General features: G+C 42.0%; 2 protein-coding genes across 2 annotated transcripts in view; one reads left to right on the forward strand and one right to left on the reverse strand.

Annotated features, from left to right (window-relative positions):
- LOC139474145 (EF-hand calcium-binding domain-containing protein 6-like) overlaps positions 1–22,968 on the reverse strand; it is a 538,680-nt gene that overhangs the window by 156,857 nt on the left and 358,855 nt on the right. Inside the window, exon 8 of the mRNA XM_071257029.1 lies at positions 20,424–20,477. Within this exon, the coding sequence (XP_071113130.1) occupies positions 20,424–20,477 (54 nt within the window). The remainder of the gene's footprint in view (positions 1–20,423; positions 20,478–22,968) is intronic.
- On the forward strand, positions 8,169–15,856 carry LOC139473998 (uncharacterized). The gene is made up of 3 exons (XM_071256859.1): positions 8,169–8,304; positions 8,621–9,226; positions 15,840–15,856. The coding sequence occupies exons 1-3, from the start codon at positions 8,169–8,171 to the stop codon at positions 15,854–15,856; spliced, it is 759 nt and encodes a 252-aa protein (XP_071112960.1).

The following is a 22,968-nucleotide window of genomic DNA, read 5'->3' on the forward strand; positions in this document are numbered from 1 at the left end:
GACATTTGTCTCATTTTGCATATACCATTCAACCACAATGGTTTTTGTCAGAGATTTAAAAGCTATGGCAAAGCAAAGTGGTCTACGTGGATATTCTCGTATGAGAAAAGCTGAATTGATTACCTTACTCGGTTTGGAATACAACAAACCCCAGACTGTTAGAGAACTCAAAGCTCGAGCGAGAAACAGTGGGCTGAGAGGTTATTCTCGAATGAGAAGAGCTGAATTGATCGCTTTACTAGATAATAATTATGATGTTGATGATATTGATAATGATGATGATATTCAACAACAAGAATTAATATTTGTACCCATATCCGCCGGCGTTGGTAAATATCTAAGAGGTTGGAAGATGGATATTAATTCCAACATGGATGTTAACGATATTAAGCCCATCATATCGAGCAAAATTAACGAGGAGTTAGATGATTTACATAGTATAAAATACCAGCTGACGATTAAAATGTCATTGAGTAAAAGTAACACAGACGATAGGGTCGAATATACCGAACCATATTTCCGAAGCAATCAAGAAGTTATAACCGAATCCGATACTATAAACGCATCATTAGATACATCAATTCAGAGGATACAGGAAACTTTAGAACGCTGAACTAATAGAGGTTCGGGTTGGGGTGTGGATAGAATCGATAGTTTATATTTAGATATAGCAAATTATATGCCTTTCAAAGGTGGATCTTATATAGATTTACCCCCATACTATAAGAAGAAAAAAGCCATAATTAACGTAATAAATAAATAAGATGATTGTTTAAGAATGATGATAAGATCTGCATTGTTCCCCGTAGACAAAAATCCGGATAGACCTTCTAGCTATCCCCAAAACGATGGACTCAACTTTGATGGTATAGACAAACCTACACCAATATCGCAAATTGATAAGGTGGAAAAGCAAAATAATTTAGCTATAAATTTTTGCGGACATTCTAAAGGAATTGTTGTACACAGGAAAGCTCCGCTCCGGAACATATTCCCAGAATCAGTTCATTTCTGATCGAAAAAGATGGAAAATATCATTATACATGGATAAAGAGTTTAAACAGGCTATTATACAATCAAACAAAACATGCTAGAAAGAAATATTTCTGCGAAAGATGCCTACATGGGTACAGCAGACAAGATCTATTAGAAGCGCATAAAGAAGACTGTAGAGGTGTTGGACAGACCGCTATCAGGATCGATATGCCTAAAGAGGGAAAAAATATATTAAAATTTGAACATTATTGTAATCAAATGCCAGTACCGTACGTAATTTACGCCGACTTTGAAGCGCTTATCAAACCCATAGAAAATACCGAACGCAATAATGATAGTAGTTTTACGTACAAAACTCAAGAACATATTCCTTGTGGTTTTGGATATATAGTTGTAAGGTATGATGGGAAAACAAACACTCCTGTGATTTACAGAGGTCCCGATGCAGCGGGAAAGTTCCTAGAATATCTACAAAATGAAGAGAGAATAATCAGGGAAAAATTATCGTGTAAGAAACCCATGCGTATGACGAGGGATGATTGGAGGGCCCACAAGAAGTCAACGAGTTGTCACGTTTGTAATAAACCCCTGGATGGGGATTCCGTAAGAGATCATTGTCACGTCACGGGTAATTATCGGGGAGCCGCTCATAACGAGTGTAACTTGAAACTAAAAATGAATGCTCAAACAATACCCATCCCCGTTGTGTTTCATAACCTTAGAGGATATGATTCACATCTCATTATGCAAGCTATCTCAAAGACCGACGGCGGTTTAATGTGCATTCCTAACAATATGGAAAAATACATATCGTTCTCGTTGACTAAACCTATACATTATAGGGACAAGGATGGGAAATCTAGAATAAAGCAAAGTAATGGGCTTAGATTCATAGACTCCTTACAGTTTCTGTTATCTTCCCTGGACAATTTAGCTAATGCGAACAATCCCGATGACTTCGCGATAACAAATAAATATACCGATAAGATAACTCGTCATTTGTTGCTGAGAAAAGGTGTATATCCTTACAAATATATGGATGATTGGTCTAGATTCGAAGAAACTGAATTACCACCCCTCGAATCATTCTATAGTAACTTAACAGAATCTAGAATAACCGATGCCGATTATGAACACGCTCTGACGGTCTGGGATAAATTAGGTTGCAAGAATTTAGGTGATTATCATGATCTGTACTTAAAAACCGATGTACTGTTACTCGCCGATATATTCGAGATATTTAGAAAGACGTGTTTAAAACAATACGGCTTGGATCCGGCATGGTACTATTCCAGTCCCAGACTATCTTGGGATGCATTGTTGAAGAAGACCGGCGTAGAACTAAAACTACTCACAGATTACAATATGCACTTGTTTATTGAGAAAGGATTAAGAGGTGGTATATCGATGGCAGCGAAAAGGTATTCTAAGGCTAATAATAAATTAGTGGAAGGATACGATCCGAGTAAACCCGACACGCACATATTATATCTCGACGCCAACAATTTGTACGGATGGGCTATGAGTCAACCTTTAAACACGGGTGGTTTTGAATGGGTCAATGATATCGATATCCATAATAATGATGAGAATAAAGGGTACATACTAGAAGTTGACTTGGAATATCCAAATTCCTTACATAAAGACCATAACAGTTATCCGCTAGCTCCCGAAAGATTAATGGTTAATAAAGACTGGATGTCGGAATATCAACACTCCTTGATGGGTAATAGTAGGTTAGCTAACGTAGAAAAAAATTTGATGGATAAGACAAAATATATAGTTCACTATAGAAATCTCCAGTTATATCTATCGTTAGGTATGAAACTTAAGAAAATACACAGAGTTCTAAAGTTTGATCAAAGCCCTTGGATGGAGCCCTATATAAGGTTGAACACAGATTTAAGAAAGATAGCTACCAGTGATTTCGAAAAGAATCTATATAAGCTCATGAATAACTCAGTATTTGGTAAAACTATGGAGAATCTAAGGAAGCGTGTTGATGTTAAATTAGTCAGATCTAATGAGGAAGAAAGACTCAGGAAACTCATAGCCAGTCCGGCTTTTAACAGAAGCAAGATATTCGATAACGACTTAGCTGCGTTGCATATGCAGAAAAGTAATATAAAATTCAACAGACCGGTGTACGTCGGTATGAGTATTCTCGACTTGTCAAAACACTTAATGTATGACTTTTATTACAACGAACTTAAGAAGCAATACGACGATAGATGCGAGGTGTTATATACCGACACAGATTCTTTGTTGATGGAAATACAAACCGAGGATGTGTATAAAGATATGGCAGAAAAAATAGATATGTACGACACGAGCGATTACCCTAAAGATAATCCACTGCACAGCGTAGTAAATAAAAAGGTGTTAGGTAAGATGAAGGATGAATGTGCTGGGACCCCTATAGCGGAGTATGTAGGATTAAGACCTAAGATGTATTCTATAAAGAAGTCCGATAATGGGGAGATAAGAAAAGCTAAGGGTGTTAAGAAGTATGTTGTAAAAAAGCATATCAAACACGAACAGTATAAAGAATCATTATTCAACGGTAGAACGTTCAAACACGAGATGAACTCTTTAAGAAGTTACAATCATAGGATATAAGGATTAAGAATGAACAAGACATCATTATCCTCCTTAGATACAAAGAGATGGATTGATAATGATGGTGTAACTACCTATGCTTATGGTTATGGTGGTAATACCGTACCGTCGGGAACTATGAGCAACTCTTCTCGTACAAATGCCCTACCCGGTCCATCTTGAAGATAATAAAGAATAGGCTCTCCTTCTTTCATAACCAATCTACTAATGTTATATGTCTTAAGGGACCATATGGGATCGGTTGTAGGCCTCCTTCGAGTTCACCGGGCTGATATAAATATCTTACCCTTACTCTATCCGGAAGTTTTCGTTCTTTGCCTCTCGTCGGTGCTGAAGATTCGGAAGTCACGGATTTCATTTTAATTGCATCGGATGGTTTCTTCCCTATTAATCTCGTCACTTCATTATTCAGCGCTGATACAGCGGCTGATAATCGTGTCACCCATTCGGTTGATCTCAATCGCTCAGATTTCATTTCGATCCCATACTGATAGCCAAACAAACGTTCCGCTAATGTCCTGTTAAATCTTTCGACGATAGCTTGACTGCGGTGGGCCTCTTTTTCACCACGGACGATTTCGACATCATGCTTTGTTAACAGTTTAGTTATCGATCCCATAAACTCGCGACCGGGATCTACTTGAAATAGCTTAGGCCATTTTAGCGGTCCGCGTTTATATATGCGGCTCAGTGCATTAGCTACTTCTGTTGAATCTTTCGAGGTTAATGGTTCAGCCTCTTTGTATCGACTAGCCACATCCACTACTGTTAAAGAGTATTTATACGTTTTGCGTTTTACCTTATCATGGGGAAGAAACAAGAGGTCAGTCTGATGAACTTCATTCGTTGTAAAAATATCAAACTTCTTCCTCGGTGCCGGTAAATATATTTGCCACAATGCTTGTTTCTTTAACCAATCCTTGGCCACATCTTTAGATACCTTAGCCGCAGTGGCTAATTTTTTTATTGCTCCTATACCTTTCCAATATCCTTGTGGGCTATAGTAAATTTTATCCATTATTAATTAATATTGATGTTTTGTTTAATACAACTCATGACTATCGTTGAATCGCATCATCATTTTGGCATAAAAAATTCCCTCTGTAGTAGCAGTATAGGTATATGAATCCGGCTCCAGTGGAAGTGAGCCAGAACCATCATTACTTATACTACTCACTTCTAATGATCTTAGCACGACCCAGAACCTTGCGCATAACCATTGTGATGGCATTGTCCATTACATATGATAGTTGTGGAAATGTAAAGCCAATATGACATGTCCATTGTATGCAAGGCATTAGCTCCTGTAACTATGTTCACTGGGCATTTTTGTAAATGGCCTAATTGAAAGCACTTAAAAAGTTCTTACTGGTGTTTTTTTTTTGCCATCTGCAGTATATGATAGAATACGTATCTGTAATGAGTTGTGTTATTATATAAATTATAATCAGAGAAGGGAGTTCTTACTTTCCTTAGAGATCACTGAGAGCAGGGGTTATCATGAGCTGTGCTGAGAAGTACAGCACCAATCATCTGATGATCTGTGTAGTAGACTGGTGTCTCGAATGCTACAGCACAGGCATGATCAGTAAACAACAAGTCCAGTGTAGCTCCAAGAGAGTGAGTTGGAGAGTGAATAAGTTGAGTCATTTTCTGCACATTAAAGAAATGTACAAGATGGTAATTTCATATTTTAGTTTGTGCAACAACAACAGTACTTACTCATTCATATTTAATCTACCAATTACAGGTCAATCACCTCATTACTGTTATATTCAACACGATTTCTTAAAACTCTGTCACCTGAATGTGTTTTTCATTCCGTCTGGATCATGTTAAAGTAATTCCTTCCCACAATGCACTTCCAAACAGTCTGCGCATGCCCAGTAAGACGGACATGACGTCACAGTGTTTACCTTTATTAACCTATCAGCCCCGCACGAGGTTACTTTCTCCGTTGTTGCAAGCCACTCAACCGTGTTATTCTCATATGCTTCGGTGCTGACATAAGAGTCGTGAAGACATCCGACCTCGGGATCGTGATACTCAGCTACCCAAGACTAATTATGGCGGAGAGGAGACCTAGACGAGCCAGAAGTCAGCGCAATCGGGTTAATGTTCTCGACTCCGCACAGCCCGAAGATAACACGGATAGCCTCGAACCCCCGCCAATGCTGACAGTTCCAGACATACTACCACTAGAATCAGCAGTCAACCGTATCTCACTGTGGCCGATTTACTCAAACAACTGGCAGAACGGGGCGTGAGGGTACCAAATAATTGGCCAAGGAAAAGCTTGCTGCAGTTGTTACAAGAAAATCAACAACAACGGCCAGTAGCAGCGACGGTGACCTCGTCTGACAGTTATGATTCGAGTGCCATTTCGTCTCCGGCGGCTACACTTCCGGGGGTGGTCGAAGCCAGCACATATCACAACAGAAATCCAGATGCCCTTGTTAGTGGGACCACGCTACCCAACAGTGTCGTGTCGGACTTCGTGGATAATGGAACCAATTCCGTGTCGCCTGTACATGTTAGTGTTGCCAGTTTACAACATGAACTTGCCGAGTTAAAAAACATGATAGCGAGCATGACCAGTCATCACACAGTGCCCTCCGATTACGCGGCTACGGGCCTACCCGATCACCACAGCCATGATTTGCTGTCAGATTCCTTGCCTCACATTCACTCTGTCGCTCCAGCGCTCAAGAAGAAGATCAAAGACGGCAAGTATGAAACCTGGATTTGTTATTGATACTCAACCAAAACACTCTAGATGCAAGAATGGCCGAATATGATGGCAATGTTTACCAATTAAAAGAGGATGCTAGGTTAAATCATACACTCACTCTAGCAGAATTCATCCAGGCCTTTGGCATTTATAAGGACATTCTTTGCGACACCAATAACGCAAAACGTAAACAATTGGACGGACATGAACAAACTGTCATTGAACTGGCTACTTTGTATGGGGGCTCTGCGCCATATGACTACAATAAGTTATTTGCTGCCAGAGTGGCGTCTTACGTGGAACAAGGTTGCTGCATTCGCTGGGATATGAGGGACACACGTTTGTACGGGATGTGTTCTTCGGGGCACGGTTCCAAATCGTGTACAATATGTCACAGCATCACCCATGGTACAGACTTGTGTCCTGAGCGACGTACTGATAAAGTTGGGCCTAACATGTTCTCGGACAGAAGTGTCATCTCCGACAGGCTGGGGGCGACAGACAGAAACGACACCAGGGGATGACCTCGAGTTAAGTCAAACGGACGGGAGCTCTGCAATAATTTCAATCACCAGGGCTGTGCGAGAGTGAACTGTGCATACCTTTATGTATGTCTCAATTGTCATGCCCCAAATCACGGTGGATTGTGCAAAGGCTCCCAAATCGAGACGGGACAACCAAGCTTGACTAACTTTCCCGGATATAACCGGAGAAGAGGATGTAGGCACTTCAACAGTTCCACTCACTCCCATCAATGTTCATGCTATACAGGCAGAACTTGCTTCCCATCCCCATCCCCATCCTCCATTTGCAACATATCTCGTCAACGGCTTGCAACATGGCGCGCTTCGACCCCTTAATGTCGGATGTTCCACAGTCCACAACAGAATGTAAAAACAATCGTAGTGCTACATTGGATCTAATAGTAGTGACAAAGGCAGTGCAAACAGAAGTCGATAAAGGGTATGTTATAGGACCATTCCTGCGGGCTCCATACCCTGTGTACAGAATTAACCCCTTAGGAGTTGCCACGGGCAAGTACTCGGGCAAGAAGAGGTTAATCCTTGATCTGTCAGCCCCACATGACTCAGAACATACCGCTAGTATCAATGATCTCATTAGTAAAGAATCCGCTTCACTCTCTTATGTGACCATAGACAATGCTATTGCAGTTATTAAGCAGCTGGGACATGGTGCACAGATGTGTAAGGTGGACATTACCGACGCGTTCAAACAGATTCAGCTGCACCGCAGGTACTGGCCGTTCTTTGGTTTCCGATGGGATGATAGTTACTACTTCTACACTAGATTGGCTTTCGGGTGCAGATCGAGTCCAAAGATATTTGACACCCTATCACAAGCCGTGTGCTGGATGTTGCAATACAACTATGGCGTGAGAAACATTCTGCATCTGTTAGATGATTTTCTTACTATTGATCCTCCCGGTTATGAAGCTAGCACAACTATGGATGCCATCTTAACCTTGTTCGACAAACTACAAATCCCACTTGCGGCTCACAAGACTGATGATGGACCTGTAACTTGTCTAGAATATCTTGGCATCATCTTGGACTCAGTCTCTATGACGGCGAGGTTACCAGAGAACAAGTTGACAAGGATAGCGGATATGTTGAGATCATTTTCTACTCGGACTAAGTGTACCAAAAGAGAGTTTCTGTCTTTGTTAGGGCATTTAAACTACGCTTGTCGAGTGGTAGTACCAGGCAGATCCTTCCTATCTTATCTGATTCGACTGTCAGCTACTGTGGTCAAGTTGCACCACCATATCACACTATCTAGGCAATGTCGGCTAGAGATGCACATGTGGAAAAAAATTCTGAACCAGTGGAATGGCATCTCGTTTTTTCATGACGACCATATCACATCAGCTCCGGATCTCAATCTGTATACGGATGCAGCCGGAAGTGTAGGACACGGGGGATATTTTGATGGGGCATGTTTCGCCCAGGCCTGGCCTCAGGATGTGACAAACAGTCTAGATTCGGCACAATCAATTGCTTGGTTGGAACTGTATCCTATTGTGGTGTCGGCCATTCTCTTGGGATGACATTGGACACAGAAGAGAGTACTGTTTCATTGTGACAATATAGCTACTGTGTGTATTATCAAAAAGGGTAGATCAAAATGTATGGACATTATGGCTCTGATGCGGACCCTTACATGGCAAGCTGCTATGAATAACTTTATTGTGTTAGCCGAAACATGTTCCAGGTGTAAAAAAAACCCATTGCAGATGCACTTTCCCGTTTGCAGTTCAGGAAATTCCGAGCCCTGGTGCCTTACACAGAACTCCATCCAACGCCTTGCCCACCCAGCTCACAAGTGATGTGGACCTGAACCGACACTTAGACACCCTGTGGTCAGCAGTGATCAGTCAACAAACAAGAACAGCATATTCTACAGGTTTTCAGTGCTACCTAAAGTTCATGTTTAAGTTCAGTTTGTTCAACACACTGGGTGCCAGCAGCGTCCTGCCACCAGTTAACGAAGCCTACCTTCAGTACTTTCTTGCCCATTGCTTTGGCTCCCTCAAACTCTCACATGACACCGTGAACGCTTGTCTGGCGGGAATCCGATTCACTTACCTACAAGCGGGCATCAGGACACTGTTTGACGATGTCTCAACCGGTGCCCTAAATAGGATTCAAACTCTACTAAGAGGATGCAAATGGGCCCACACACCAGAGCGGAGGAAGAGACTCCCCGTCACTTACCATGTGCTATGTAACATTGTCAAGCGGCTCAGGGCTGGCGTGTTCGGTCCTTTCAACGATTTGGTAATGGGATGTATGTGTCTTACAGAGTTCTTCAGATTCTTGCGATGCGGAGAACTCACATGTTCGGCCAACTTTGATCCCAGTAGGAACAAAACTATGAGTGACATTAGTTTCGTACATCATAAAAGAACATGTGTTATAACCTTAAAAGTGTCTAAGACTGATCCCTTCCGACTAGGCGTTCGCATTGCCTTATTCGCTACTGACACTATGACATGTCCCTACTCAGCCTTGTCCAAACTGTTTTCCATCTGAACGCAGTGCAGGGCTGCAAACCAGGATCTGCTGTTCGTCAATCGGGACTATCTACCAATATCCAGGACTGTGTTTTTGTCATGGTTAGATAGGGTCCTCACGTTAACTGGCTATAACTCCGCAGACTACTCGGGGCACTCATTCCGGATTGGAGCAGCTACTACGGCGGCCACTGTTCACATCAAGGATCACCTCATTAAGACTATGGGCAGGTGGACGTCAGACTGTCACGCCAAGTATATCAGAACATCCGAATCCACCTTAGTGCAAGCCCACAAGGCTATGTGTCACCATCACTAAGTACCATATTCATGTTTCTATTTCACCTATATTCTTAATTCTTTGGGGGCTCTCGGTTGCTAACCTCGTTTGGGCATCATAAGCCACTCCATACTTGTGGCCCCCAAAGAACATTACGCTATTTCGGCACCGCCCAGTCAGCACGACCAGGACCAGCTTATCTCTAGGGATCGTCCGGGTCATCAGACCCCAGGACTGACATATCCCTCCCACAGCTACACAGTCTGGGTCCCTAAGACCCCAGGACATTCAGTCATCTTACCCGGGTCACCACGACCCCAGGGTGTCAACCCCGGTCACCTCGACCCCAGGGTCTCAATAGGCAACTGAGGCAGCCCCCACGTTATGCCAAATGTTGTATGTAAATATTTGTATGTAATATAACTTCCTGCCATGTACTACATTTGATCTTGTTTGTGGCACAAATTTCAGTTTTTCACTCTGTTCACAGTTGAAATCCCCAGTTAAGTACCCAGTACTATGACATGTTCAAATGCTTCTCTGAGAGATCCTGCAGTTTCTGCATGAAAAAAGTAAATGAATGTTATAACCGTGTCAGTGACACTTTTGGAGGAACATACACACACACAAGCAATGCAAAACTTGCCACCAAGAAAGGAAATGTATTCAATACTGCGAGATGACATTACATCACATAGCTGGACACTTTTCTTGAAACATACACAGTAATACCATGTGTAGTGTTTCCTGTATAGACTTGATATCCTTGGAGGTCTCATTAACTGTGATCATTGATGTGAGTTTCAGTGAAACATAAAACATAATCCACACCAACTAACTTATTATTCTTCACATCTTTGAAATGAGCACTGAGGGATCGAACATTCAAGTCAGCGACCCTGAGTCCATCACCATGAGTAGTATAGGTAGCCCTCCTGGAAACTGAAACAAGTACATCCACGATGGGGCCAGATTTATACCCCAATACTATTACTACATGATGGGAATATTTTCTCTCTTCCATTAAAATGATAATGCTATTCTACGATCGACATGACATTAAACTAAATATTATTTGTGGTGGAAAAAGAGAGGTGCCCAAACAGGATTGTATCAAAGTATAGGAAAAGAAACAAAGACGAATGCTGGGACTGTCTCACCACTTGTCCTCCACCACCAAGCATCTTCGAGGATCCTACTTCCACTTGCAAATGCGGTGCCACAGACCACTGAGTTGATAGCAAGAAATGCCCAATATGGATAATCAGATTCACCACCCTACCCCCACCAGAAAAGCGGCTCGAAATTAACTTGCAAAATATAGCAAAAAATATAGCAAAATATCGCAAAAATATAGCAGTTGCTATATTTTGCTATATCGTTGCTAGCAAATTTAATAAAAATATAACAATTTCCTAGGTTTTCTATCTAGACAAACGGGGTAGGTATTGTATAATAAAAAATGCTCCTTAAGAAAGATCTATCGGAAGAACAGATCCGAGAAATCCAAAGTCTCCGTGGAAAGATATCCGCTGTAGAAGTAAAATGAAGATATGGTATTGGGTCTACTCGACTCTATAGAATATGGAAAACATCTCCACCAACATCTACACCACAACAATCACCACCAGCTTTGCCACAAACAACATCCCAACCACAACCATTTCGAGTGCCTTTGCCCACAACGACCCCATCTACATCCCCCACACTTGTAGATTTCTACGACCGTTTGAAGGGCCTCGAAGACCTAGCAGAGGAAACAAAAGATATCTTGCTAGAAACAGTCTCCATGTTGGGGAAAGAATGGAAATTGGGAAACCCAATCTCTAGATATACAGAAAGTAGTCTCGATGGTGCAGTCGGTACAACGTTGGACATACATCTCTCTTGCGGCACTACTAGTCTGGAAGGTAGTACGAGAAACTTGTAAACATTGTGTAGCAAGTGAGAATCTAGAACAACCTAGCAAGCCAAAGAAAGTGCATATACTCGATATGGAGTATTTTTTTCGGCCTACTAGGCTTCTTCTAGAGTTTGCGCAATATAGGCTAGACAATCTATTTTTCTGTCTGGTTTTCTTTTCATTCTACCAAGCCGGCAGATGAGTGGTCCACGAAGTTCGATGTCCTCCATAGCTTTCTCCAGGAAGAATCCAAATGCCGTTGTCTCTACACAATCTTTGGAAACAAGATACAAATATGTGTGTGGATTGCCACGATACTTTGTTCTAGCATACCGATAGCATGTATATTCTCCTGCTTCTTGATCAAGTGCTTTTCTCCTAGTTTTTTGGTACTGGAGCCACATGTAGCCCATTTTTCTGTAATACATCCTCGTATTCCTGGTGCATTTGCCGCAATTCTGAAAGTAGTTTTGGATTTGGAGCTGCAATGACTCGTATTTGGTCCAATGGATAGTCTTGTTTTTCACTACGAAGGATTTAGTTGGCTCTATCTCGATTTGGAGGGGCTCTATTTCTGGCAGCCAGAAAGTCTTTCTACCATGTTTGTCCTTGTCCTTTTCAAATATTCGGCCCATACTAGAAAGAATACGTCGTAGCTCTTTTGTTGCCCAGGCGCTTTCTTCTTGATAAACAACTTGGGTGCTATTTCCACTTTCTCTATAGCCAAGTATGGAATACAACCCCGGTTCCAATTCCGAGACTTTCTTTGTTCCATAATCTAAAATCGTATAGACTAGTTTTTTACCACCCATGCTTTTTTCTTTGTAGTCCACAGCGGTTTTCTCCAGTTCGTCTAATCTTTTCTCTCGTAGTTGTCTTTGCTTTTCTAATTCTTCTCCTACAGCATGATGCCATAGATTGGTTTCCTCTTCGGTTTCCTCTATTTCTCATTGTTTTAGGGGTATTTCCTTTGGGGGAGAAGGAGAACTTGTTGGCGGCTCTAGTTGTATTGCATTTTTCTCTGTCCTGTCTACAAGAACAGGCACTTCTTCGACTGCTTTGCCATTCCTTGGAGGAAAGACGAGCATTGTTTTTCTATCATCCTTTTTATCCGAGATTGGTGAGTGGCAGACTTCGTTTAGGATGACAATAGAATGTCGCATTGGATAGCTGCAAGTTCTCTATTCCACCCATCTATCTCGAATGACATCTTGTATCTGGTATCCGAAGACTGGCACCATTTACCCACCCACGTGTAGGAGTAGGAGTAGTCTGTTCGTCTTTCGTCTATTGTTCTCTAGCGCTGCTACGGCAAACTTTGGGCACACATATTTTTCAGCTGGCAATGTTGATGCTTTCTTATGTTTGGAAATGGGTGGCACTGGTAACCGTGGTTTTGTATTTGTATGATGGGTGGATTCTCCCTCGGTGGATTGGGGAGGTTGGGGAAAGCGCTTCACCGGCTAGTCTTCGGAATGTAGCAGTCGTTTTTTCCACATTGGCACTGATCTGCTAGAGTTTTGGTGAGTATTGAGAATCGGGTACACCATCCAGCGCACTCGTTGTCGTACAGATTTTCTATATTCACTATACAACTAGGGACCGCTATCTGGTCTGGGACTACTAGGGGCAGCCGCTTTTCTGGTGGGGGTAGGGTAGTGAATCTGATTATCCATATTGGGCATTTCTTGCTATCAACTCATTGGTCTGTGGCGCCGCATTTGCAAGTGGAAGTAGGATCCTCGAAGATGCTTGGTGGTGGAGGACAAGTGGTGAGACAGTCCCAGCATTGGTTGTGTGGATTTCTTTCACTTTCTCTAGAGGAAATGATACAAAGTTTGCCTAGGCTTCGATGTCTGTTGTATAAGAAACCGAAGTCTAGTACCTTGCCAGTCTCGATTGCAGGATAGAAGACGCATAGGTATATCTCTAGAAACTGCTTTGGGATTTGGTACCGCTCGTAGAAAGTAAACCCTAAATACTACAAGATTTGTTTCTCTCTATTGGATAGGAATAGAAAAGGGTAAGTTTTTTCGAGACAATCGTAGGCCTCCAATGGTTCTTCTTGAGAATTTCCCCCCCTGTATTTCGGTGTATGCTTCTCTTGGTAGGGCTGCTCTTGTCATTTTTATATATCCTATGTACCTCAAATGTTTAATTGGGAGTACACCTTTTTGGGCACATTCTTCTTTGTTTCTTTTCCTATACTTTGATACAATCCTATTTTGGCACCCATGTTTTCCACCACAAATAATATTTAGTTTAATGTCATGTCGATCGTAGAATAGCATTATGATTTTAATGGACGAGAGAAAAAATTCCCCTCCCGTAGTAGTAGTATTGGGGTATAAATCTGGCCCCATCGTGGGTATACCGGTTTCAGGGTTCCAGGAGGGCTACCTATACTACTCCATGACTGTTCTCTACAGGGTGTGTCCAGGTGAACAATCTTTCATTCCACAATCTAGACATCTCATCAAATGCTTTTTTGTTTACAACAATATTGTGTTCATGAAAACCTACAAGTTTTAGGCCTTTCCTTGATTTGACCCCACTGAGCATTGTATACACTTGACCAGAATGGGCTTTAAATTTACTTCCTTGTGTAATTGTCATGTTCCAAATCATCTGCTCATAGGTGCTACCTTGAAACTTGTGGATTATGAGACCCCATTTTTCCTGGATACTGTTTTCTTTCAACCATGACAAATTTAGCATTGTCAGACATGGAGAATGAGGCTGTTACAGCAGTAATTGGTACTGCATGTATCACATTGACAGGACTTTGCTTTCTTGCTTCAAGATCAACCTTTGGATCATCAAACTGGACCAAAAACATTGTCCAAGTTCCTTTGTCAAGTGGTATACCTCACTATTAGGTTTTGATGGTAACGGTTCTTTTTGTAGAATGTATAAATGGTTTCTGAGTTATACTCTTGCCAAAGAAACATTCGTAAAAACTCCCAAACTATCAAAAGGCACCAGTTTACAACTAGACCTATTTATGTGTCAAGTTTGGTGGAGACATATTGTACAGTTTTCAAGATATGCTCCGGAAATGAGCACTACCACCATTTTTCATTGACATGGCAACTCGAAAAATAAATTTTAAAAAAATCCTGAACTATCCAAAGGCACCAGTTCATCACTAGACCAAGTTTGACTGAGTTTCAAGTTTGGTAAAGATATCTCTCAAGGTTTTTGAGTTCTGCTCCGGAAACGAAACGTGACAGACGGACAGAAGGATGGAAAGACGGAATGATGAACGGACAGCACCCCATCCTTCGTGGTGGGGGATAATAAAAGAGACGACCACTGCTGTCTGTTTCCCAATCAGCAGGAGGAGAGGAAACCCTGACATAGAATGCATAAACTGGTTGAGTGACTTCCTTCCACCAGCATAAAAGAGAAAGAACGGATTAAAAATCCCAAAGATATCCTATCTACATGGTATAAGTATTCACAAACAATTTCCTCAAATAACCTTTGGTATCTCCAAGCATCAATACTTAGTATGCACATTGGGCAATTGTAAAAGTCACAAACCCGAATGAGATTCTGTCTACAGGGTCACCACCAGTGATTATTAAGATCACAAATTCTATCTACAGCCAGACTGCATGATAGTTTATATTCATTTCCAATATCCTCTTACAATGAAAGGGCAGTGGAAGAGTCCCTGGCCCCAAAAACTTCCTCTTATCAAATTCTTAAAAACAAAACAAAAAGTGGGGTGTGTAGAAATGGGGCATATTCCTACATGACATATTAGGACGTTAGAAGTGGTGAGTGCTCTATCATAATTGTACCATGTAAAGCATAAATTTGGTGAAAAAACATCGCAATCACCTGGAATGACAAAAATTAAACATTAAAATTTCATATGGTGTATGCATATAATTCCAGCAACCGAACACGAAATTGTGTTTGTGGTCTGGACAGGTCAATGGCAGATCATTAACTAAAGATTCACGTCTCATTGTTGTGTTTCATTAACACACTATTCATTTCATATATTTGTCAAGTTGAACTGAAACCCGGTCCTGTGTTACAACCATGGCACACGCATGGGTTACTCATTGCACATGTGTGTTCAAAGGGGTCTCAACCCTGTGTGCAAACCGTTGAGCACCCATGTCACATGCATGTTACACGCATTTACAACACATGTCACGGAAATGAACTTCTAGGCAGTAGTGTATACTAGAGGATTATGTACATTTACATTATAGAATCATGTGTTGCATTAAGTTATGTTTCCTGTTCTGTGTTCCAGATCTCCATCATTTGTGATGTCGAATAAAGATATCTCAAAACAGTATAACACCTACTCATTTATGATGGAGATCAATTAACTCAACAAGATGCCAACAGTACAGTGTCCGGTCCAATCATGTGACTTCGTCACAGAAGACCTTGACTCTGTGGTGATTGCCGCACTCCTGAATGCACATGCAACGGTCCACACTATGACCACACATGCTAGTAGCTCAGCCAAAGTCGAGAAAGTAAAGCGACCAACTATATCCTCCGCCGGCTCAAGCGAGGACTGGTCATACTTCATCTCTAGGTGGAAAGACTATGTGGAGGCAAACCTGAAGCAGCAGTATTGGAAGCCATTCGAGTCCTTGCCGTAAGAGAGGAGAACACCATGGTGGCGCATGTTACTCTTCACAGTATGACCCATGACCGTGATGAGACTGTTGGTTCCTTTGGTGCTAGACTTCGGGGTCAAACTGGAATGTGAATATTTGTCATTCCATGCCCAGGCTGTCACGATGAGGTAAACTACACTGAGGCTATTTTTCGGGATGTGCTTACACGTGGCCTGAATGACCCTTAAATCCAGTTAGACCTCCTTGGTGACAAAAACCAAGACATGACTCTTGAGCAGGCCTTCCAGTTTGTAGAAGCCAAAGAAGCTGGTAAGCGGTCCGCATCACGACTTCTTGACTCTCAAGGTGCTGAAGCAGTCGGCAGCACTTAGATGCAGCAGGAATGCAGCTCACAGCGAAACTAAAAAGTTCGATAAATCTGAGGTATGCCACTACTGTGGCAGGAAGGGGCACGGAAAGTCTGCAGCCCCCAAAATCAGAAAAAAAGAATGCCCAGCCTATGGCCATACTTGCACGCTGTTCAGTCAATCCAATCACTTTGATTCTGTGTGCCGCAGCAGAAACAAGCAAAAATTGGAGAAACCCAGAAACCCCTAAAACACCAGAGGAATATGAAGGTGCAATCTTTGACACACTATGTGCAGTCACAAACCTTGGCTGGCATCGTGGTAAAATAGCCATTACCCTTGCCCACCACCTGTATGACCAACTGTCTGACACATGGATAAGACAAGCCTCTCGACCCCAGCCTCTTACTCATCTCACTGCAAAAGTTCTTGGGGAAGGCTATGAAAAACTGGACTTTGGACACATCTTCACATTTAAACCAAAATCAGCTTCCCTTGCCATCATGGCTGATACTGGCTGTCAGAGTTGTCTTGCTGGTATCAAGGTTATGTATCAACTTGGGCTCAGGAAGCATGACCTCATTCCTGTGACAATGAAGATGCATGCTGCGAACAACAAGGGCATCACTATTCTCGGTGCAATCATCATACGACTATCAGGGAAAGACCCTGATGGTACTTCTGTTGAGACCCGCCAGCTCGTATACATTACAGACAACTCTGACTAATTCTTCCTTAGCAGAGAGACTTGCATTGCACTTGGCATGATTACCAGAAACTTCCCCATGATCGGTGAAGTTAGAGGAAGCATGAGTGAAGCAGTTGACTCCACTGAGGGCATTACGACTAAGGCACACATTGAGAACTGCCTTAGAGTAGAATGTGAGTGTCCCAGATGCAAGTTAACACGCCCCATTCCTACTAAACTGCCCTATCCTGCAACCGAAGCAAACAGAGACAAATTAGGGCAGCACCTTCTTAACCTTTACAAGTCAAGCACATTCAACACTTGTGAGCACCAACCACTCCCCCTCATGGAGGGCCCTGTTGCTATAAACCACATGACACATGGCGCGATACCCTTTCCATGAGAGAGGATGCTTTGAGAAACCGACATAAGAGGACGGCTGAACTGCTTACTGAGCACACCAAACAGCTACCATCCCTTGTTGTTGGTAATCTCGTCCGAATCCAAAATCAAACAGGCCCAAAACTGGATGTGTGATCGAAGTTCGCCAATTCGACCAGTATGTTGTACGTGTGGATGGCTCAGGCAGAGTGACTCTACGCAACAGGAAATTCCTCCGCAAATACACTCCTGTATATCCACCCACACCTACAGTCACAGTTGCTGATCACTTGCCAGGCCATATCTATTCAACATCACCAGCTGGTCTCAATGGTACACAATACCGTCCTTTCTTGCAGAAGGCCTCATCCAGGCCCAGCAATGCCAACAGTAATCAGCCTGTTGCCCCCTTTCAGAAGGAATTAAACTTGATGGAACCATCATCCTCAGCTGTGCCAGCAACGACTACTATGAGTCCATCAGACGTGTCATCGGAACTGCCAAGCTTTCAACACCAGGCTGTTGCTCCTCAACAACCTGCCGCACCGTCGTTGACAACAACATCAAATACAAGAACGCTTCCACCCCCATGTCCTGCTCCAGTGGAGGTTGAACCCAGACATTCCACTCGGAGAAAGATTGCACCCTCGTGGCTTAGTGACTATATTCATGCCCTGGACTGTAGGGCTGTAAATCTGAAAAAGATTATCAGACATGCATGTGTTACATGTCATCCTTCCCTTCCATAGATAATATCCATTCATAATATCTGACATCAACACACCTGAAGACATTTCAGTTCATTTATAACTCAGTCAAGACTTGACTACCTTATTTAGTCCTTGTCATACCTTTTGCAAGATCTACCAATGACTTGGGTAGGGATAGAGGATTATGTACATTTACATTGTAGAATCATGTGTTGCATTAAGTTATGTTTCCTGTTCTGTGTTCCAGATCTCCATCATTTGTGATGTCGAATAAAGATATCTCAAAACAGTATAACACCTACTCATTTATATACAGGCATAAAGCAAGAGGTCAGGAACATGCATATATGACATCATCTGCGTTGAGTGGAATGTGACAGTTGTTGCACCAAGACCAAAAGGTTGAACTTGTGGGGACCATGGACATCAGTGACCTTAATGTTCCAGAGGTAATGTGTGGTGAATACTGTGTAAGACTTCAATGCGATAAGGGACTTCTGCAAATGTGGCAGAAGAATATATGGAGCATTGCGATGGACAGATGGAGTCATTAGGAGTGAAGTTGAAGTAGAAGGTTGGCGCGGAGCAGAAGAGGATGGAATCGTCTGTTGGCGAGCCTTAGCAAGATGGGGAACTCCATAGCAAGTGGGAGGGGTGACCCCCTCCTCGAATGTTCGATTCGACCAGCCACCCCTAAAGGTATGGGTGGATGTGCATATGGATCGGCAGAGAAATCAGCAATTGACAGTCGACAATCTTGATGATGGACGCAAGAAAGCATTGAAGCAGTCACAGGTGCAGTTGGCTTGCTTGCGCTGACGTCAGGAGGCCAAGGAGCTGTTGCCATCGTTGGAACTGGAGCAGTTGTTTGAGTGCCCATGGAACAAACCTTTGAATCTTCACCCAACAATCCTGCAGGACCAACAACATGCCTTGATGAGCATCGAAGAGAACCACGATTAATTGGAGTTGTTCAGTGTGACACTAACTCAGACTTGTCAACGTTGACCAACCAACCTAATTGATGCAGATGACCATGAGTGAAGTTGAGGTGTTGATTGGGGATGTCGGCGTCTGCATGTGCCTGAATGTAGTCGTCAAGATAGGAGTCGGGACATGATTCTGTGAAGATTAAGGACTTTGGTGATGGGCCTGGTGAGGTGTCCCAATCCTGAGTGCATGATGTGGAATCAGAGCGGCTAATGATCCGAGGACGCACTGTCATAGAACGGTCAGACGAACTACCATCAAATGAACAACTGAAGGAGAGGAAAGTGAGGATTCCAGGAATTGAATTTTCAAGGGAGGAACGCAAACGATTGACTGAGAGTTGAGAACGAAAAGAGGATCATCAGTCACCATCAATGGCGTAGTTGTCGAAGGAAAGGTAGTAGACCAAAAGTCTGAAGGGAGTGGAGGCTGAGGGGTGGTCGCTGGGTCAAGTTGTGTGAAGATATCATCAGTCAAAGCATTGTCGGAGAGCGCATCATCGGTAACTGACAAGATGGGCACCTGGAAGTCTGAGGGAGTGGCAAGTGGACTCAGCTTTCTCAGCTGACTTTGCTTTCTTTTCAGAATCCTTAGATTTAGAAGGTCCACCACTGATGACACTTTTGAAGGTTAGGCTGATAAGCAGAGTCTGCCAGTGCACGAGGCTCATCACACCGTAAAGTTCAAAGGTACACTGGCTATGGCAGTCATAACACATTGCATGGAGGTCTGAAGTAGAAATTGTGCATCTGCACTTCGTACACACCAGATGTAGCTTGTCCTTTCTTCACAGGACGTTGCAGTCCAAGAAACAACGCCAAAAAAAAAAGAATTTTCTAGGTCCAAGAACACGTTCACACACAGGGGCCATTAGACCGAGTATGAGTTGGCAGAGATACACACGTGATTAGGTTGTGTAAGGTTCCCGTGAATGGGAACACGTAATTGACCGAGTTGCTGGTCCGTAAACCATAGGGAAACCATAGGGAAGCGTATCCTGAACCTTGACTAATATTACAATAAAAGGTAAGGTAAGGTAACATATATTTAGACATTGTGTTGTTAGCAGCATGGTCATAACCACTTTGGTACACATTCTTAAATGGATAACATACATCACTGATTTACCTGATTAAATGTGCTGCTTCTTTTCTTGAGGACATTACACAGAATGGCTTCAATCTGAAACGTGAAGGATCACATGTTCAATCTCTTAACAATCACCTTTTAATTCTGACTACATTTCCAGTTATGGTTTTGAAAGCTCCATATAAAAAATCCAGAAAAGTTATTGCATCAAAATGATATCAATATTAATTTTAAGAGAAACCTAGATGTGTCTGCGGTATATACTCACTGGTGAAAACGTAGCAGTTAATGTGAGCACTAGGCCTGGCAGTAGATAATTGGTGGCTTACCTTTAGAATACAGTACCACAAACTTTTCAAACACGTGACAAAACCCTATGATGTAATTTGTAGTATTTTGATGCCAGTCACAATGGGAAAAAATGCCCTGTGATGTCAGGGGTGTGCATAAGCTCCTCCCAGTGATCTATCATCTCTACACACAATGTCAATGAATATACCCAGCGAAGTTGAGAGTTTTGAATATTTGTATACTAAATATAGCCTGCGGCAGCGCATTTTATAGCAAGCACAAGTTTATGAAAGCACTTTAATTTTCAATTAAATAGTGTTTTTCCTAATTCAAGTGGCTAAAATGCTGATAAATGGAAACACATGTACATATAATATTTTTTGGATTCATCAATTTTGATTATTATGCACAGGAATGCAGTTTATTAGGTAATATTATAATTCTTGTGATTCCCTACCTCTATTACATGTTTGCCATAAATCATGTATTTTGGATTCAGTCACACTTACTAAAATTTTCAGATTTTCAACAGACATCCTCTTCACTGTCAATCACATACAATTAGTTGTTCCCAAACAGCATCGTAACCACCCAAGGTATGACGTATGCAATGGCTGGTACGTTACTTTTTTCCTGTGTGTGCTAGAGTCAACATATATTGTTATAGTTGTAACGATTGAGCCGTTGGTATTAGTCACATTAATCTAAGATTATTCTAGCAGTTTTGTATAATACTGGAGAGACAATCGCACGCAGATGAGTATAAGCTGGTGTGAGGTCTTGTTATGGGTTCATAATGGAGTCTCCCTCTACTCACATACATCTAAGAAAGCCTTCTTGAAATTAGTTTAGGCTATAGCTAAGGCTAGGAGGCAGCAAGCAGCAAAGAAGAAAGTGGAAGTCAACACGGCAGCAGTAGAATAGGTAATGATGGTTCTGCCGCAACCCAACTGGAGGATTTATATACCTATACTGCTACTACAGGAGAATTTTTTATGCCAAAATGATTATGCGATTCAACGATAGTCATGAGTCATATTAAAAGAAACATCAATATTAATTAATAATGAATAAAATTTACTATAGCCCAAAAGGATATTGGAAAGGTGTAGGAGCAATAAAAAAATTAGCCTCCGCGGCTAATGTATCTAAAGAAGTGGCCAAGGATTGTTTAAAGAAACAAGCGATGTGGCAAATATATTTACTGACACCGCGTTATATACCGAGGAAGAAGTTTGATATATTTACAACGAATGAAGTTCATCAGGCTGACCTCTTGTTTCTTCCCCACGATAAGGTAACGCAAAACGTATAAATACGCTTTAACCGTAGTGGATGTGGCTAGTCGATACAAAGAAGCTGAGCCATTAACCTCGAAAGATTCAACAGAAGTAGCTAATGCACTGAGCCGCATATATAAACGCGGACCACTAAAATGGCCTAAGCTATTTCAAGTAGATCCCGGTCGCGAGTTTATGGGATCAATAACTAAACTGTTAACAAAGCACAATGTCGAAATCAAGCGTGGTGAAAGAGAGGCCCACCGCAGTCAAGCTATCGTTGAAAGATTTAACAGGACATTAGCGGAACGTTTGTTTGGCTATCAGTATGGGATTGAAATGAAATCCGAGCGATTGAGATCAACCGAATGGGTGACACGATTATCAGCTGTTGTATCAGCGCTGAATAATGAAGTAACGAGATTAATAGGGAAGAAACCATCCGATGAAATTAAAATGAAATCCGTGACTTCCGAATCTTCAGCACCGAGGAGAGGCAAAGAAAAAAAACTTCCGGATAGAGTAAGGGTAAGATATTTATACCAGGCCGGTGAACTCGAAGGAGGCCTACGTCGCGCAACAGATCCGATTTGGTCTCTTAAGACATATAACATTAGTCGATTGGTTACGAAAGAAGGAGAGCCTATTCTTTATTATCTTAAAGATGGACCGGGCAGGGCATTTGTACGAGAAGAGTTGCTCATAGTTCCCAACGGTACGGTATTACCGCCCTAAATAACCATAAGCATAGGTAGTTACACCATCATTATCAATCCATCTCTTTGTATCTAAGGGGGATAATGATGTCTTGTTCATTCTTAATCCATATATCCTATGATTGTAACTTCTTTAGTTCATCTCATGTTTGAACGTTCTACCGTTGAATAATGATTCTTTATACTGTTCGTGTTTAATATGCTTTTTAAAAACATACTTCTTAACACCCTTAGCTTTTCTTATCTCTCAATTATCGGACTTCCTTATAGAATACATCTTAGGTCTTAATCCGACAT

This window comes from Haliotis cracherodii, unplaced genomic scaffold (assembly GCF_022045235.1).
Source record: "Haliotis cracherodii isolate W230 unplaced genomic scaffold, xgHalCrac1.p SCAF_3, whole genome shotgun sequence".
Taxonomy (NCBI): Eukaryota; Metazoa; Mollusca; class Gastropoda; order Lepetellida; family Haliotidae; genus Haliotis; species Haliotis cracherodii.

Bases quoted from the DNA above. Each gene is read 5' to 3' on its own strand.
- LOC139473998 (XM_071256859.1), top strand. From the start codon at position 8,169: ATGTGGAAAAAAATTCTGAACCAGTGGAATGGCATCTCGTTTTTTCAT. The intron at 8,305-8,620 runs GTTTCGCCCAGG...TCCCGTTTGCAG, and splicing joins GGGATATTTTGATGGGGCAT to TTCAGGAAATTCCGAGCCCT.